At 37.9% G+C, this 17210-nt stretch overlaps 1 protein-coding gene across 3 annotated transcripts in view; it reads left to right on the top strand.

Annotated features, from left to right (window-relative positions):
- Positions 1-12462, top strand: part of plppr4a (phospholipid phosphatase related 4a) — a 58083-nt gene extending 45621 nt beyond the window's left edge. For all 3 annotated transcript variants that reach the window (XM_073924723.1, XM_073924727.1, XM_005163347.6), the window contains 4 exons: positions 4246-4441; positions 7320-7377; positions 7510-7683; positions 8837-12462. In XM_073924723.1, coding sequence (XP_073780824.1) covers positions 4246-4441; positions 7320-7377; positions 7510-7683; positions 8837-10342 — 1934 coding nt within the window. In that variant the 3' untranslated portion in view covers positions 10343-12462. The remainder of the gene's footprint in view (positions 1-4245; positions 4442-7319; positions 7378-7509; positions 7684-8836) is intronic.
- The last annotated feature ends 4748 nt before the right edge of the window (positions 12463-17210 follow it).

Raw genomic sequence — 17210 nt, forward strand, 5'->3', positions numbered from 1 at the left:
AGTTCAGACTGCATGATTTTCAAAGTAGTGTGTCACAGATGTTTTTACACAGCATGACTATCTGGGGCAGCGTTCTGTTGGTGCTGTGTTTACACTGTAGGATGGATCCACGTTGCATGACTTTACAATAGGAAGAATCACCGACAACTTTATCTCAGTCCACAAACTATGTCTCACAACCAAATGTAAGAAGTGACCTGGAAACAATGCAGTGTCGCGTAGTATATCTTTTGTTATTAACTACATAATGAGAAAGAAGCCTTTAGTTGGGTAGAAAATGAAGCTACTTATTTTGCTCACGTGGGTTTTGAGGGGAATTAGCTATTTTTTTCTTTTTGTTCCGGTTGTAGTGTTGCTGAAATGACGCATCAAACGACATGAGTGCTCCTGCCAAATTTTCACTAGTTTTTCCTCCAATTCTTGGGTATAATAGACCAAAAAGAAGCCCTCAACTTCTTCCCCAACCTCCCGCTGGCCTGCAGATACCCAGACTAGTGGATACTGCTTTCTCATTGACTGTAGGTAATCGCCGATATTATTATTGGAACACATTTCGCACAGCATGATTTCAATCGCCAAATAAGTGCCAAATATCTCACTGGTGTCGGCGACTCATCTGTGATTCTCTCAGATCGCGTCGTTGATAGTTTACACTGTGTGATTGTAACTAGCATAAACGAGCACCGATTTGCCTGTGATTTCGGGCATTTGTCTGCGATTTCTCAAAACCTGTCGGGAGTCAAAATCAGGGCTAAAATCATGCAGTCTGAACTCAGCATCTCCCTGATTGAAATTGCACATGTGAATGTAATCTTACTTTTCATATGTTGTGGATGAAATACAGGCTAAATTATAATTATACTCAACCAATGGGCCTGACTGAATGTATGCGTTACATTTTTTATTATTATTTTTTTTACATATTTGGAAATACATTCTGGAATTAATATCAACCTGATGAGCTTTTGAAGTTTATTGATATCCTTTCACTCCAGAAATCCACAGTTCAAGAGCTCACACTTAGATATGCTTGAAGCTAATAGCGATTTGGCATGCTGTCTCCTAAGAGAACCCTGAGCTCTGGGATAATTGAGCCAAGGCTCCCCCTGGTCAATAAGGATATAAGGGGGTCCGAGATCAGGTAGGTCTCAAGGGCTCCCCCTGGTAAAAGAAGGAAAAGTAGGACACGGGGTGGAATGGAGATTCTTCTGAAATGAAGATAAGGCAGTGGCGCGAAATAGCTCTTATTATTGTAAGCTTGAAATAATCTAATTGGATTATTACTGATTACAGATGAGAGACCAGCCTTAATCATATCCAGTGCTCATCTCGAAACTAGTTTGTAAAACTTCACTAAGAGCTGAGTGATTTCACATTATGCATAAACATGCATTAAACAATTATATTTAGCAGTCTGCATGTGTTTGTTGCCTCATTACAACAGACATCCCAAGTTGGAAATAGTAAATTCCGGGGGATACAGAGTTGATTTGCGGGAGGTAGCAGGAGAGTGGGTGCCTGAAGAGCGGGGAGTTGGGGGTGGGTGGGGGTATCTGATTAGGGGCATGTGCGCACCCGACGTACCTGAAGGGCGGTGGGGGTGAGTTGCGTGCAACGTACCTGAGGAGCTAGGATGGATGCGGAGAGGGCGAGAGACTATTATTTCCGGGAGATTATTTTTTTTTGCGGGCCTCCGGGAGTCTATATGCACTTGCGGGATACTCCCGCAACTACCGAGAGACTTAGGATGTCTGCTACAAACATATGCAGCAAATATCACAATAGTACGGAGACCAAAAAGCTTAACATGCTGCAATTTAAGAAAGCACATGCAATTTCAATAAACGCCAGCAAATTTTAAAAAAGATCAGCAAACATCTTGCAATGCAAAAAAAAAATAAAATAAAATAATAAGAAAACACACTGCATTTTCTCACAACACATGCAAATAGCACAACAGAATTGTTTCAATGGGATCCAAAAACATGACACACCTGACAATTTAGGTTTTGGTTATTTAGGCTAATAAATTACAAAAGACAAGGGTATCATGTTATCAGGGTGTTAAATAAACAACAAAACTGTTAAAGACCTTTCAAAGATCACCTCAGCCTCACTGAGCAATAGTCAAGGCACAATAAGCAAATCCCAGCCAGGTCCGTCACGTTTTGTGTACCCCTGAAACATTTCTGTTCATGCTATTTGCATATGTTTTGACAAAATGCAGCAGGTTTTCTTATTTTGTTTGTGTTGTGAGAAAATGCAGTGCGTTTTCGTAATTTGTTTGCATTGTGAGGACATTGTTGGTGTTTTTTTGTTATTGCATGTGTTTTCTTAAATTGCAGCTTAGCTCTCTCGGCCTACAATATACTGGTTAATATATATACTTGTTAAACAAAAGATACAGTTAAACAGACCTTGTGCTTCTGAAGTGGTGCTGAATACATTTTTAATCTGCCTTTCCCGAATTTTGCATTCTGGTGGCCAGAGGTGGATTTAGTGATTTTGAGGCACTAAACAATTCCAGCCAAAGGGCCAAAAAGTTCTAAAATGCACCTTTTTTGTACTTTTTTATAATTTTTTTGCTGTTTTTTCTTATATCATTCGATCTCATTTTCTACATTTTATCTTAAAGCAAAATAATGATAACATGTAAACCATCCTGTAAAGACGATCTGTTTTCTTAAGATGAATTCACAATTAAACAACATACTGTAATAAATGAACTATTTAGCTGTCGCCCCACAGCAAGAAGGTCACTGGTTCGAGCCTCGGCTGGGTCAGTTGGTGTTTCTGTGTGGAGTTTGCATGTTCTCCCTGCGTTCGCGTGGGTTTTTTCCGGGTGCTCCGGTTTCCCCCACAGTCCAAAGACATGCGGTACAGGTGAATTGGGTAGGCTAAATTGTCCGTAGTGTATGAGTGTGTGTGAATAAGTGTGTGTGAATGTTTCCCAGAGATTGGTTGCAGCTGGAAGGGCATCCGCTGCATAAAAAACTAGCGGATAAGTTGGCAGTTCATTCCGCTTTGGCGACCCTGGATTAATAAAGGGGCTAAGCCAAAAAGAAAATGAATGAATGAATGAATGAATCTTTACTGATTTGACTGCTGGACTGGTCCATGATTGAATGTGGAGGACCACTTTTTTATTTCTTTGATATAATAATTATGTTAAAATTAAATAAAATGTAGACCCTCATTGCACAAAATAAGATAGAAAACAAATTCATTCATTCATACATTAATTTTCTTTTGGCTTAGTCCCTTTAATTATTAGGGGTTGCCACAGCAGAATTAAGCGTCAACTTATTCAGCATATGTTTTACAACCAGTACTGGGAAAATAGAAAACATCATTTATTTATAATTTATAGTATCATTTATACTTCTAGGAGTTTGTTTTGAGGCCCTGAATTATCCTGAGGCCCTAAGCAGCATCTTACATTGCTTATCCATCCCTGCTGGTAACCGGCTCTGATTAGATCATCCATGCCTAGTTACATTACCTGAGAGCTCTATAATGCTGGTTCTTTCTTTTTTCAAAATAATACTCCCACTTACATAGTGCTGTAAGTATAATATAGGCTTAGATAAACTTAAAATAAGGAAAAACTATTATTGTTGTAATCCTATTAAGAAATATTGTAGCCAATTAAGCGCTGCCTGGGGTGTGTATATTAACAATCCTGTGTGGATTGTCAAAGTGATGGATTTGTTCCGATTGGTCTGTTTTTTCCCAGAATTTTCACTCATGGGGTTGACATGAGAACGAAGAAACAAGGATGTTTGAGGAATTTATTGCATGCTATTTCCATGCAATGTTCTCTTATTATTCACATGCCTATGTATTTCCAGATTTTCATTCTATGACACTTTTTAAATAATTTTCAGCTACTTTCACAGACTGACCATTTTACTTTATTAAACTTCAATGTATTGTCAGAAGCCATTGGTATTAATATGAAGTTGCATTAATATGTATACATGTTTTTTTACACTTAAAATGTTGTGGACCTTTTATTTAATGAATCACCAAGGGCTGCAGTTAGCTAAAAATCTTCTTTCACCTACATATTGCATTTCATGTGGTTGAATAAATGAACAACAAAAACAGATCTGTCCCTTTAATAATAGAAGTTACATCTATTTAATCGCAAACTTATGAAGTCTAATGGCTGCTGTTTGTTGCCATATTACTGAGCAAAAAGCTCTGAGTGTGTGTGTGTGTGTGTGTTTGTGCGGTTTTCAGGGGTCCATGTGTTTGGCCTGTGCATCACAGCACTCATCACAGACATTATCCAGCTGGCCACAGGGTACCATGCTCCCTACTTCCTCACTGTGTGCAAACCCAACTATACCACCCTCAACATTTCCTGTGATGAGAACTCTTTCATTGTGGATGACATCTGCTCGGGGCCCGATCCAGCAGCTATCAACTCCGGCAGGTCAGAATTCAGTTTCTCTTTCATACTGTAGTTTGTCAACCCAGAGGCATGACAATTGCTTAAACGTGGACTGAGTATTACATGCTATTTTAAAGTGATTGTGAAATGCTGCTTGCAACCCAATGTTAGGTTTGTATAGTGATGCAACTCTAAGCAAAAACAGAATATTATTGGGTGAACACTTGCCTTTTTTTATATACTGAATGTGTTTAAAACATGTGCAAATAGTTTATGAGCATTTAGGAGACAATTTTATCCAAATCAACATAAAAATGAAGAATAAAGCAAGCAAATCATCATATAGTAGACATAAAGTAAGCAGTGAGCAGCGAGGGAGAAAGAAATTAAATAGCCTACAGTATGCTGTGAAAGGATTTCAGGCGGAAATTAAATTTGTTTTAGTGAGACCAAGGTTCTGTTGTATGTGTTATGCTATGTATTTATATAATATATTTATAGTATAATTTTTTTTATTAACACAGTATTAAGATGAACATGAATTTAATAAATAAATAAATCATTAAAACTGTCTATATAGATTTAGTCCAATCCAAAGCCTTTAATTTATATTTAAAATTTTACTTGAAATTTGTACTCACTGGAATAAGATTAGCCTTCCTCTATTATGATCTGCAATGGTGAATTCATATTTGGCAGGTTTGTTTTGAATCAGTTCAAATAAAAACACAATGTAAAAGTCAATAGAATACAATACAATTTTTAAAAAAAGTGCAGTTGAGTTGAAGAGAGTAGGCTGTTTTAAACAGATGTGTTTTGAGTTTAGATTTAAACTGTAAAAGAGAGTTTAGAATTCAGAGATCAGGAGGAAGTGAATTCCAAAACTGAGGAGTAAAGTGGCTAAAGGATCTGCTCCCCACGGTGACAAGGTGTACAGGGGGAACTGGTTCGAGCCTCGGCTGGGTCAGTTGCCGTTTCTGTGTGGAGTTTGCATGTTCTCCCTGCATTTGCGTGGGTTTCCTCCGGGTGCTCCAGTTTCCCCCACAGTCCAAAGACATGCGGTACAGGTGAATTTGGTAAGCTAAATTGTCCGTAGTGTGTGAGTGTGAATGAGTGTGTATGGATGTTTCCCAGAGATGTGTTGAAGCTGGAAGGGCATCTGCAGCCTAAAAACATGCTGGATGAGATGGCGGTTCATTCCGCATGTGGCGACCCCGGATTCATAAAGGCACTAAGTCGAAAAGAAAATGAATGAATGAATAAATGGGATGTGACTAAACTATGAATAAGAATAGCAGATGAATGAGAAGCAGATAAGAGAAGGACTTAAACGACTTATATTTTAATGATCGAAATAAGTGGACCGAGTGACATTATCAACATGTGCTGTGAATGAAAGAGTGCTGTAGAAGGGGACCCCCAGACTCTTAACCTGAAGGAAGGGCGTAATGACAGAATCATCAATAGAAAAGATATGTGATTTGTTTAAAATAGATTGTGTACCTAAGAGGAGAAGTTCAGTTTGATTATCGTTTAATTTCAGGAAGTTTGAGTGTACCAGGATTTGATGTCTCAAAAGCAGTTGGTAAGGGGTGAGTGAAGGATGAGTAAATGGAGCAGAATAAAGTCACCTTTAATAAGACTCTTCACAGGATTGAGTTTTGTACCATATGTACAGACAAACAATAATCATCTTCAACTCGGCACACAAGAGCGTTTTTAAAAATGACAGTGTGAATACTAAAGTATATGGCCAATTCGTTTTTTTTCACTAGCAAACTAGCCAATTCAATTTCCAATTCAATTTCCAGTTTTTTATTTATTTATTTTTGTTAGAAGAAAGAAAAAATCTATGTAAGAAAAAGGTTTATTTGCTTTATCACAGGCTGAATCTGCAGTGATTTCAAATTAGAGGCAACAACTGCACTTTAGTCATGATGACCCACATAAAGGAGGCATGCATTATTTTAGGTAGTTAGTGATTTAAAATTGAATGTATAATTCTAAAATAGACACAAACCTAAAACGGTAGACATGATGGTCAAAAATGCAAATCCGAGCAGCTTCTGGTTTCTTGCAGGTTGATCAGTGCAGCCCTAGCTTATAGTATTTTTCTGTTTTGGTCCAAACCAAACAAAGCAAAAGAACAGAAAAACAAATGAGAGTCCACCTTTAATGACATCAGTTTTCAGTTCACTGCTTGAGTAATAATATTTTGGTACCATTTCAAGTTTTTCCTCAATCCCTGTGTCATGAAATGTAAGGCTGACCTTATGAAAAAACGTCTCTGAAACTCAAAGGTGGGAATGATTACCAGTATACCCAAACAAAGATGATTAGACACATTATTACTGACTAAATATGATGGGGCTGCCAGTGCAACATTAAGGCCTGATTGGATCAATAGGTTTATACACAATCCCTGTCGTAAACAGTGTAGATAAATGTGAAGGCAGCAGAATGAATGTGGCGCTCTACTCTGGCACATGGCGTTCCTGTAAAACCCACACAGAGTTCAGTCTTGCTGCTTTGCTCACAACCCAGCTGCCCGTTCCAGCACACCCACACACATCCATTTGCGCAGCTCTGCTTTTCAATCTTCCACTCATTCCATGCACTCTCAATACCCACGATTATATGTTGTGCAGACATTTTGCAAACGTAAAAAATTAGACGTAAACACTTCTGTTATGTGCATTGAAATGTGTCTCCCAAAAAACATGCAGAAGACATGTCTAATTATAACTTATCTGTTGGTTTTATGCAACCATTCTTGAAAATTAAAACCCCCAATTCTGTTTGGGTGCAATGGACATGATCATCTGTGGCTTTCCATTACCATCTGTCCTTTAGTATGGGGCAGTGCCTCAGTGTGAAAATGATCTATAGATCTTACAAGGCTGTCTGTCTCTTATTACAGGAAGTCCTTCCCATCTCAGCATGCCACCCTGGCAGCCTTTGCGGCTGTGTACATCTCCGTAAGTAATCCACTTGACACATGGCACAGTTGACTCAACCGATATGTAACTGCATGCCAAGCTATCCCACTGTCCTTTCCACTATGAAGCATTTCCTAAAACTTCAGTCAAAAGACTGGTCTCCTTCCACAGATGTACTTTAATGCCACTCTGACTGACTCATCCAAGCTGCTGAAGCCACTCCTGGTGTTCTCCTTTATCATCTGTGGCATTATCTGCGGCCTGACTCGCATTATTCAGTTCAAGAACCATGCTGTAGATGTCTACTGTGGCTTTCTTCTCGGAGGAGGCATAGCCATCTACCTGGTGAGTCTTGCTATTGCAGTGGCTTTCAAACGCACTGTGTGGATAATAATTAATTCCATAATCCCATGACTGATCTATATTACTGTATGAAACCTGAGAAGAATCATAGAGAATTAGTCGAGGTGCTATAAGACAATGCCGTTTTAATGGAGGTAAAAATAGCTCACACATGCAAATCCCTTGTGGCTCCTTTTCAGCTCTCCACCCACACACCCCCTCACATTCCTCCCACCGTTTCTTTCTATTTTACTCACTCTCCTTTCCCTCTGCTCAACCTGCTCTGAGTGTTATGTGTACTCTATGATTTCTAACATAGACAACAATCCCAAAACTCCTTTAGGAGGGATTAACCCAGTTAAGATGAATCAGTACACTAGGTCCTGGTTATATTGCTTGCTTAGCAAAAGTGCATTATGAGGTGAAGCGATTAGCTATGTAATGCTGTTTGGCTGTGAAATCTTACATCTGGTGTACAAACCATAGACAATATGAGAAAGTTTCTTTGATGTTCATTTAAGCTCATAATTGACCACAAGGGCATCATTATTAGGAGGTAGTTTTATTATTGTTGAATAATATGAAATTTGACGTAGAATATCTTTTAAACAGGCCAGGCTGTATACTGGTTCTAGAGACTGGTTTTGTATACTGGTTCCACCTGGTATACTTTACAGGTGGTCAGACCAGCAGAACTTCTAGTTACTCAGCTAAATCAGCCAAATACAGCTTGGCCAGGCTGGCATACCAACTTAAAACTGCTAGCATACTCTTCAGCGGGGAATATATTGGCTAACACTTTATTTTGATGGTCCATTTGAGGATTAGTAAACTGTCTGCTTGATATCTGTTGATACAGACATTCAACAGACATTTAACTGATTATAAGAAACTTTGCCAGTACATGTCAACTTACACTAACCCTAACCCTAACCCCAACCTAACAGTCTACTCATAATCTAATGAGAATTAGTTGGCATGTAGTTGCAATGTAATGTAAATGCAACAAACAGACCATCACAATAAGGTGTGACCATGTATTTTCTTGAATTATTTGCAAAATATCCCTATAAAACCCTCATTTTAAATATATATGTATTTTTTTCAAGTGCTCACTATCCTTACCAAGAGATTTCTGCCTTTTGCACTACTTTAGGGTCTGTATGCAGTTGGGAACTTTAAACCTAGTGAAGACACATCTCTGAGGATACATGTGCATCCTCCTATCCGACAACCCCTACCACCGCAACCTCTACCACAACCCCAGCCGGTGGGGCCTCCACCTGCCTTGCGGGAACCTCTGAGACCTCTCCCTAACCTGAACACAGATCCACCACGCTTACTTCCACCTAAAAGCCTAAGCATGCGTGAACGTCCAACCTCAGCCCGCTCTGAGAGTATCCTGCTACGTGGCCCATCCCACAGAGAGAACAGCTTGTCCAGCTTGAAGAGGGCAAGCACAGAGGTAGAGTGCATTACACCACCCAGTCCCCTCTGCAAGGAAAGCTTTGTGACCTTCAGCAACACCCTTCCTCGTGTGCATTCAACTGGAGTTGAAGAACCAGTGCCACGACGCCACGCTGCTATCCATGCCTCCATGGATTCCACACGTTCTAAGCAGCTGCTCTCACAGTGGAAGATCAAGAATGAGAACCGCAAACTGTCTCTGCAGGTTATGGAGGCTGAGGCTGGACAATTGTCTCCCCAGCGAAGCATGGAGCTCCGCTGCAGTTCCGAACCCTCTGCTGTTGGCTTGGATGGGGAGCTACGTGGTGGACCCCCTGGGCAATATATGAAGCTTGCTGCTAGTGCTGTGCCATTGGCCAATCATAATAACTCTGGTGGCCTAGCTGGTGGAGCCAGGGTATCGATTCAGTCACGACCAGGGTCCTCCCAACTTGTTCACATCCCTGAGGAGACACATGAGAATGTGAGTTCCTCACATCAGGACGATGGTGAGGAGATGAATGATAGTGGGGGAGGGGGTGGGTCGGCACGATCAAAATGGCTAAAGGTGGCAGAGAAAAGCACTGTCTGCAGGACTAACAGTCAACCACGTATCATGCAGGTAATTGCAATGTCCAAGCAGCAGGGCATGCTACATGGTAGTCCTAAAAGTGAGGCTAGCACCGTGAGTTGTACCGGATCTATCCGTTATAAAGCCCTGATGGATCAGGAACCTAACAGTGGCATTGTTCGAGTGGAGGCCCACCCTGAGAACAAGCCTGTGGTGAAACCACCATCCACAGATGGAAGTGGATCTTGGAGGTGGAAACCACAGGAGCGGGTCAGTATCCGACAGTCCCTCGAGTTGAATGATCTAAACCGAGATTCTGAAAGCTGTGAGTCATTAAGAGATGGCTACGGGTCCGTAGATGGAAACCGAAGCCTACCTGACATGAGCAACCCTCACCATCCCCACTTCCATCATCACCACCACCAACAGAGTATCACCACTATTCGAGTCACACCAGTGGAAGTCAGCAGTGAAGCCACCTCGGAGACTCTCTCCACCACCTCCAGCCGAGACTCCACCTTGCGCAGGAAAGGCAACATCATTCTGTTGCCCGAAAGAGGACCTAGTCCTGACAACGCCAGGAACCTGCCTCACTTTTTCAAACCCTCCCCAACACCTCCCCCCATTTTGACTTTCAAAGAGTGAAAGAAACATCTTTCCATGTCAACCCTAAGAGTTGCTTTGCTCTCTGAACTATGAAGACTAGAGCTCCTGTTAGGGAACTTAGTAGACATGGTGAGTCTGGATACATCGACATTTCCTGACCGTTAGACACCACTGCACTCTTCAGAACACATAAGACAACGTTGTGCTTTTTCTGTCTACGTTCTGTAGGCCTCATTACAAAAACATAAGCACAAAATATGAAAATTGGGGCTGTTTGATAAAGGTATTTGTTTGATTTCATCTAATTAGCTTTGTTATCGAGTCCATTGTCTGTTGTCTAAAGGCAACGTGGGTGCTTTTAAACACTTTGTAAATTTATATATATTTTCTGAATATAAATATTTGTACGTGTATTGGGCCACACAATCACATCTTTTAATGCTTAACGGTAATAATTGTGTTCGCTATGAAATGTTTTACCCGGGCTTTCAATCAGACTCATAGCTTTTAGACAAATAGGAGAATGTTATAGTAATGTTTACAGAGGGTTTTAGCAATGGTGTATTAACCAAAAGGATGTATTGTTTAAGGGGGCTTATTTAATCACTGTGTGTTTTGGTGACCATAAATGAGCCATTTTCTCATTCAAACAGCTGACGAGCTCTTTGCTGGCATAGAGACAATGCATTTATAGACTCTGCCTTTGGCATTGTAATACAGTGGACAATACATTGTTCAGACATATTGCCTTTGTGAAATATACAACTATTATTCAGTTCCACATGCCAATGACCACATTTCACTCATATATATTAATTTGCAAGCACCCTTATTTTGTCCTAGTGTTCTTTGAGCACAGGTATTATCGTGTTTTATGGCTCATTGCTATACGTTTACAGTGATGTAGTGTGCATCATTTTCTTGTTCCCCCATTTTGCCTTGCAGGATTGGGTTATATAGCTACTAAGGTGCATTGTCCTCTTCATTTCGAAGCGTGTGGGCATAAACAAATGACTCACAGCTACTTCGCTGCACATTGCAGAGAAGCGTACAAGATATAAGAGCAATAGGAGGCCCCAAAGGTAATAGTGGGAGTTCATTGCATATTTTTGTAAATGTCTAAAAATACTACTAATAATCATATTCATAGAGTGCCTCAAAAAGAAATATGCCTATTAGCTAGTGATTACTTAGCTCTATGTTATAGTAACTGTACAAACATGTTACAGGTGGCTGCTGTAATTATTACGGTGCAGAATTGTTGACAACCACTCTCATTGCCATCAGTTGGCGTTGAAAAACAGGCACAGCCGTTACATAGAGACAAGTGCTAAACTAAGACGTTTTGATAAAATACACAAAATAGATAATATTAGGATTCGTCCTGTGTGGCGTGTGTATTTCTAAACAGTTCTAAACTGTGTATTTGTATTTCTAGCTCATTGTTTACATCCTTGTTAGGACCATATTGTAATATATATATATATATACATAAATATTGCCAAATAAGAATGTATGTTGAACAAGATGCTTTTAGTTCATTCATGTATGGTGTCACCTATATGATGTTGCTTATTTATTTATCTTTATTTTTCATTGATACAGTATATATAAAGTAAACATATTTTGATGTGTCTGTTTTAAAAGAGTGAATCAGAACCAACACGTTTTAAAGTTTTTATATATGCTTGTACAGTATACTTGTACCCCACATTGAGGCTTTAACCTGTCCTTACATATGCATGGTGACTTAAAACTGTACGTACGGTAACTGGAGGATTTGTTTTGTTTTGCGTTCCTTTTGTAAATGATGCCTTTAATAGTGATGGCTGGTACCTTGATTTATACTCTATTCACACTCTGCGGAATCAACTCAATAATCATTCAATCTTTTTACCCCTGTAAATATGAATTTGTAACTTTGCCAGCAAACTGTTATGTTTTAAGAGATCGGTGGGGTATTATCTGAGTGTCACAGAGACACTTGCTTTAATAGTGCTCTAAACCAGATATGGTACATCAGAGAGATGGCTTTTTGTTGAACATATTGACAGATATTTGGAAGTTGGCCTTGTGGGGTTTTGTTTAGCAATGTATTTTGACTAAGGATGATATGTCTTAATATATATTGAAATAAATGTTTGGTATCACAGCCAAAAGATAATTTTTTATTTCTACACTCTCCTGCATGGTGTCATAAAATATTTATCGCTTCATTGTTTATGTGACTTTCTGCTCTCTTTCATTCCCTGTTTATAGTAAGAAAAAATATCTACCATATGTATTTGCATGTGTAGCCTCAACCTCAGATGGCACCACCCACAGCCCTTTTACTAAACATCTGATAAAAATTTTATTTAAAACTTTCTCAAACTAGTTCACAACTGATAACCACTTTTAGTATACCCAAAAGACCATACATTTATTTCAAGAGTTCCCACTTAGATATGCTTGGCATTAATAGCAGGTTTGGCAAGCTGTCACAGGAGAGAACCCTGAGGTCGGAGATAAATGAGTCCAAGGCTCCCGCAAGGTCAAAAAGCATATAAGGGGATCCGAGATTAGGTCAATCATATCATATTCTCCTCTCCAAATTAGTTTATGAAATATGGCCCTTTTCGAAATAATGAAATAATGCCATTAATTTTAAACGCAAATAACATTCTAAACACATAAAACAATTCACGAGATCAATTAAACCCTTGAGATTTTAAACATGTAAACTTCCACAAAAATTGAAAATAACATGCAATTTCCACAAAAATTGACCAAGATTGACATGTCAGTCACTCATACACACTAGTCATTGTGCCCCTTCCTGACTGGTCACAAAATGTATACTAGCACATTTAAATGTACATACACTTATTTCTATTTGTTCCAGAAAATAACAACAGCAATCCTTTATTTGCTTACCTGTAAAAGAGCTTTCATTTGCGATTTAACCCATTCTCCATTCACTGAGAGCAAATTATTTACTTTCGGTTGCACCCTTCCCCCCACCAGCAATATCACTTTTTTGTCATTTCAAAAATCAGTTTTGTACTGTTAAATTTAGCTGTACATTTATAGTATTTTTTTTTTTTTTTACAGTTTAGAGATGTTTATATATATATATATATATATATATATATATATATATATATATATATATATATATATATATATATATATATATATATTTGACATACTTTTCTGGAAAAATTCCTCAGAGATTCTGGTCCATACTGACTTGAGAAGATCACACAATTTCTGGTGATTTGCCAGCTCCCATCTATACTAGAGGTGCTCTATTATTAAACTCTGGTGTATGTGGGGGTCATTTAGTATAGTGAACTCACTGTCATGTTGGAGAAATCAATTTGAGATGATTTGAGCCTTGTTATGTTGCATTAATCCGATAAAAATTGCTATTACAACATGGGTGCACAGTAAACATAAAGGGACAGACATACTGTAGTCAGCAATAATACCACAGCGGTTAAAAATTAAGTTTCAAGCTTGGTTTATACTAAGGAGCCCATAGAAAATTTCCCCAAACCATAACCCTTCCAGCAGCCTTAAACATTGATATACAGCAGAATAGATACTGTACATCCTTTCATGTTTTTAACGCTCAAAAAACCAGGCAAGCTAAATCCAATCTTGTCCAAATTTTTGTCACAATTTATGCCAATCGTATATCGCATTTTTCATTTTCCTAACCTTAACTCTATCCATAACATACCCATTTAAAGGCAAGGCAAGTTTATTTATATAGCACATTTCATTCACAGTGGCAATTCAAAATGCTTTACAAAAACATGAACAAAAGAGAGAAGTATAAGAAAACAAAAACAAATCATAAAAAATGATTAAAACACATAAAAACGGATAAAATGTGTTAAATTTAATATAAAAATATAATAGTGCTCTTAATAATAGTGCTTTAATATCTTTTAAATAAGAGATTAATGGTAGGTGAATCTGAAAATTAAATAAACCCTCAACTTTTTCTTTATTTTAGAGATAAGCCTTTCAGTTACATTTGATTGATTGATTGATTGATTGATTGATTGATTGATTGATTGATTGATTGATTGATTGATTGATTGATTGATTGGTTGGTTTGTTGGTTTGTTGGTTTGTCGGTCGGTCAGTCGGTCGATCGATCGATCGATCGATCGATCGATCGATCGATCGATCGATTGATTAATTGATAAATTTTCATTTGTATGTTGTTAATTGGAAAGTTGTTCATGGACAAACCATTTTAACGTCAAAATTGGGTCTCTGGAAAACTGTGTGTAAAATACTATAGTCTATTTCTAATGCGCAGGTGTTTTGAATATCGATAGCATGGGCATCACTTGGGGAAAAGGCCAATGCTCAGCAGTTGTTTGTTATACTGTTGCTCTGAAAGCATTTACTAGATGTGTCTGAAAGCCACATCAATCAGTACATCCATCAGCAGATCACTCGTATTGTATATGTGCAAGGTTCAGCTGATTGGTGTGGCTTTCAAATGCTCCTGCCTCTGTGTCGCTTATTGAGAACAGCAGTCGATGATCATTTTAGTAAATAAAAGTCATTTCTGCTTCTGAGTACAGTGGCTAACCCATCACTTGCTCTCTCATTGGCTGGGGGTGGTCTCTGCAGCTGACAGCATGTTCAGTTGACATGTACTTGCGAAGAGGTACAAAGAACGGACCCCAGTTGGCACTATTAACACATAAGATAGGCCTGTGCAAAAGAAACAAAAAAAGCTTTGTTTCTGGATTTTTTATGAAACATAACACCAAATTAAAGTGTGTGTGTATATGTGTCTGTGAGTGTGACCTTTAAGCACTTACCTTGATGTGTCTGAGAAAATTAAAATATGCTTTCAGGGGTCGGTTCTTTGAGCTTGCTTAAATGATCTAAGATGATTTGGCAGATCCTGGATCTTTTAATCTTGATAACTGATCTCTGGCTTCAAACAAGTTCTTGAATCGGATTAAAATGTCTGGATGAACTGATCTGAGATCGCTGCGTGTGTTGTGAAGGACTGATTTATCATTCCTCTAAATCATCTGATTAATATTCAATTATCCATGTGAGCAAAATTTTTAAATACTACACGCAATAACTTTACACCTTGTTCTGGGCTGCATGATTGGCCCTTTTATGTGTCAAGAGCAGTTTATTTAGTTTTACAGTTAGAGCGGATTTTCCTTATTATAATACATATAATAATATTATAGTAGACGTTTTTGTAATTGATGTAAAGAATAACTGGATGTTTACAAAAGCATTTTGATATTGGAAAAGGTGTCTGCAACTTTTAAGAAGCACAAAATCACAGTCATAATAACTTTCAAAACATGTTTATACTGCATAAATGTATTATTGCTTTTAAAAAGTCACATATTGTGCATGTCTATTATCATACACAAATTGTACTAAAGTGATCTAAAAAAGTATCAATAAGTTTTCTGTTTGCACTACCAGGTGGCAGTCTTTGTACTTTCATTTTGGGGGTGCAGATTGCATAAGTTATAACTTTATATAACTTTATTTATTTAATAATAACTATAACTTTAAATAGTTTTTTAAAAACTTTGTATTTTCCCAAGTGTATATAACTACTACTGTAAGAAAATATCAGAATTCGGTACATACTTTCTGAATTATCTTAGCTTGAACTGATCCGATCTAATCCTGTTTATATAAATTAAACCTGCTTCCGACCAGGTTTGAGCTAGCAGAACTGTTGCTTTGACAACAACTCTCACATCAGTCTTGAAGAACGAAACAATCCTGGATCGTGTCAAATCGTCAATAACCAAATCCAGCTAACTGAGTAATCCAAGTACAAAGAACGGACCCCTGAACTACAGTACGTGGAGTAAACAAAAACAAAGACTGTGTATTTATGCTCCATTAAATGTGGTTATAATGGAAGTTTATTGGGAAAAAATAAAAATGCATCAAAGCTAATGTTGTTACTAATCTTTCACATGTCCAAGACTGTGATAAGAGGTAAAAAAAATCCAGTTCATAATTACTTTTTAAATTGAAAATACATAATTTTGTGTGATTTTTTTTTTTCACCAAATCAGTGTCATCATTTGTGAACTTGGCAGACATAGAGTTAAAATACTTTAATTTTTAAAACATTTAGTAGAATCTAAAAAAAGGTATATGTTGCATTTTTACAACAGTTTAATTCAGTGGATGTTTTCATGTCCAACATAATAAAAGGGTTTGATCAATGCACAAGGGTTAACTTGACTATAATTAAGTTAATCACACCTAGTTCATTCACTTATTAGTTTTTAATTTATTAAGTAAATGATTTTGAATCTTTAAGAGTTTTATGTAGTCAACTAATTAATTTAAAAGCAAAAAAGGTTAAGTCTTTTTTTAAAGAAACTGTTATTTTACAGTCTGCTTTTGTCTCTTAACATTTTAAAAAATGGGGTACAGCTAAACAAAGACCCTGCTTTCAGCATTTTTCTTAGCATTTTCCTTTTGTTCAGCTTGTGTCCTTTTAGATTGCATCAATTTTAAAAACCAGTGAGCTGTATCTCCATTTTTTGAGGAATAGCAAACATCCAAGTCTTGTCGGACCTTAGGGCACATCTTAAGTAAACACACTGACCAGCTCTAACAAATGACCTCGCATTATGTTCATAGCTGGAATCAAAGGCCCTCCTTCCTTTCACAGTCACTTAATCTATATTTATACACTCTGCTCAGCTCAGTGTTTGAATGTGTGGCATTTTGGATTAACACATTCCTCTAGGAAGTGCAGAAAGCTGGGAAAGTGGGTCTGCTGAATCCAATCAGTGGGTCCTAAGTAGGTCAGAAAGCTGACCTAAATTGAGGAAGAGATTCTTACTCCCCTTCATTTTACGCAGCATCCCCTGAAGACCAATGCATTGTG

This window comes from Danio rerio, chromosome 2 (genome assembly GCF_049306965.1).
Source record: "Danio rerio strain Tuebingen ecotype United States chromosome 2, GRCz12tu, whole genome shotgun sequence".
NCBI lineage: Eukaryota > Metazoa > Chordata > Actinopteri > Cypriniformes > Danionidae > Danio > Danio rerio.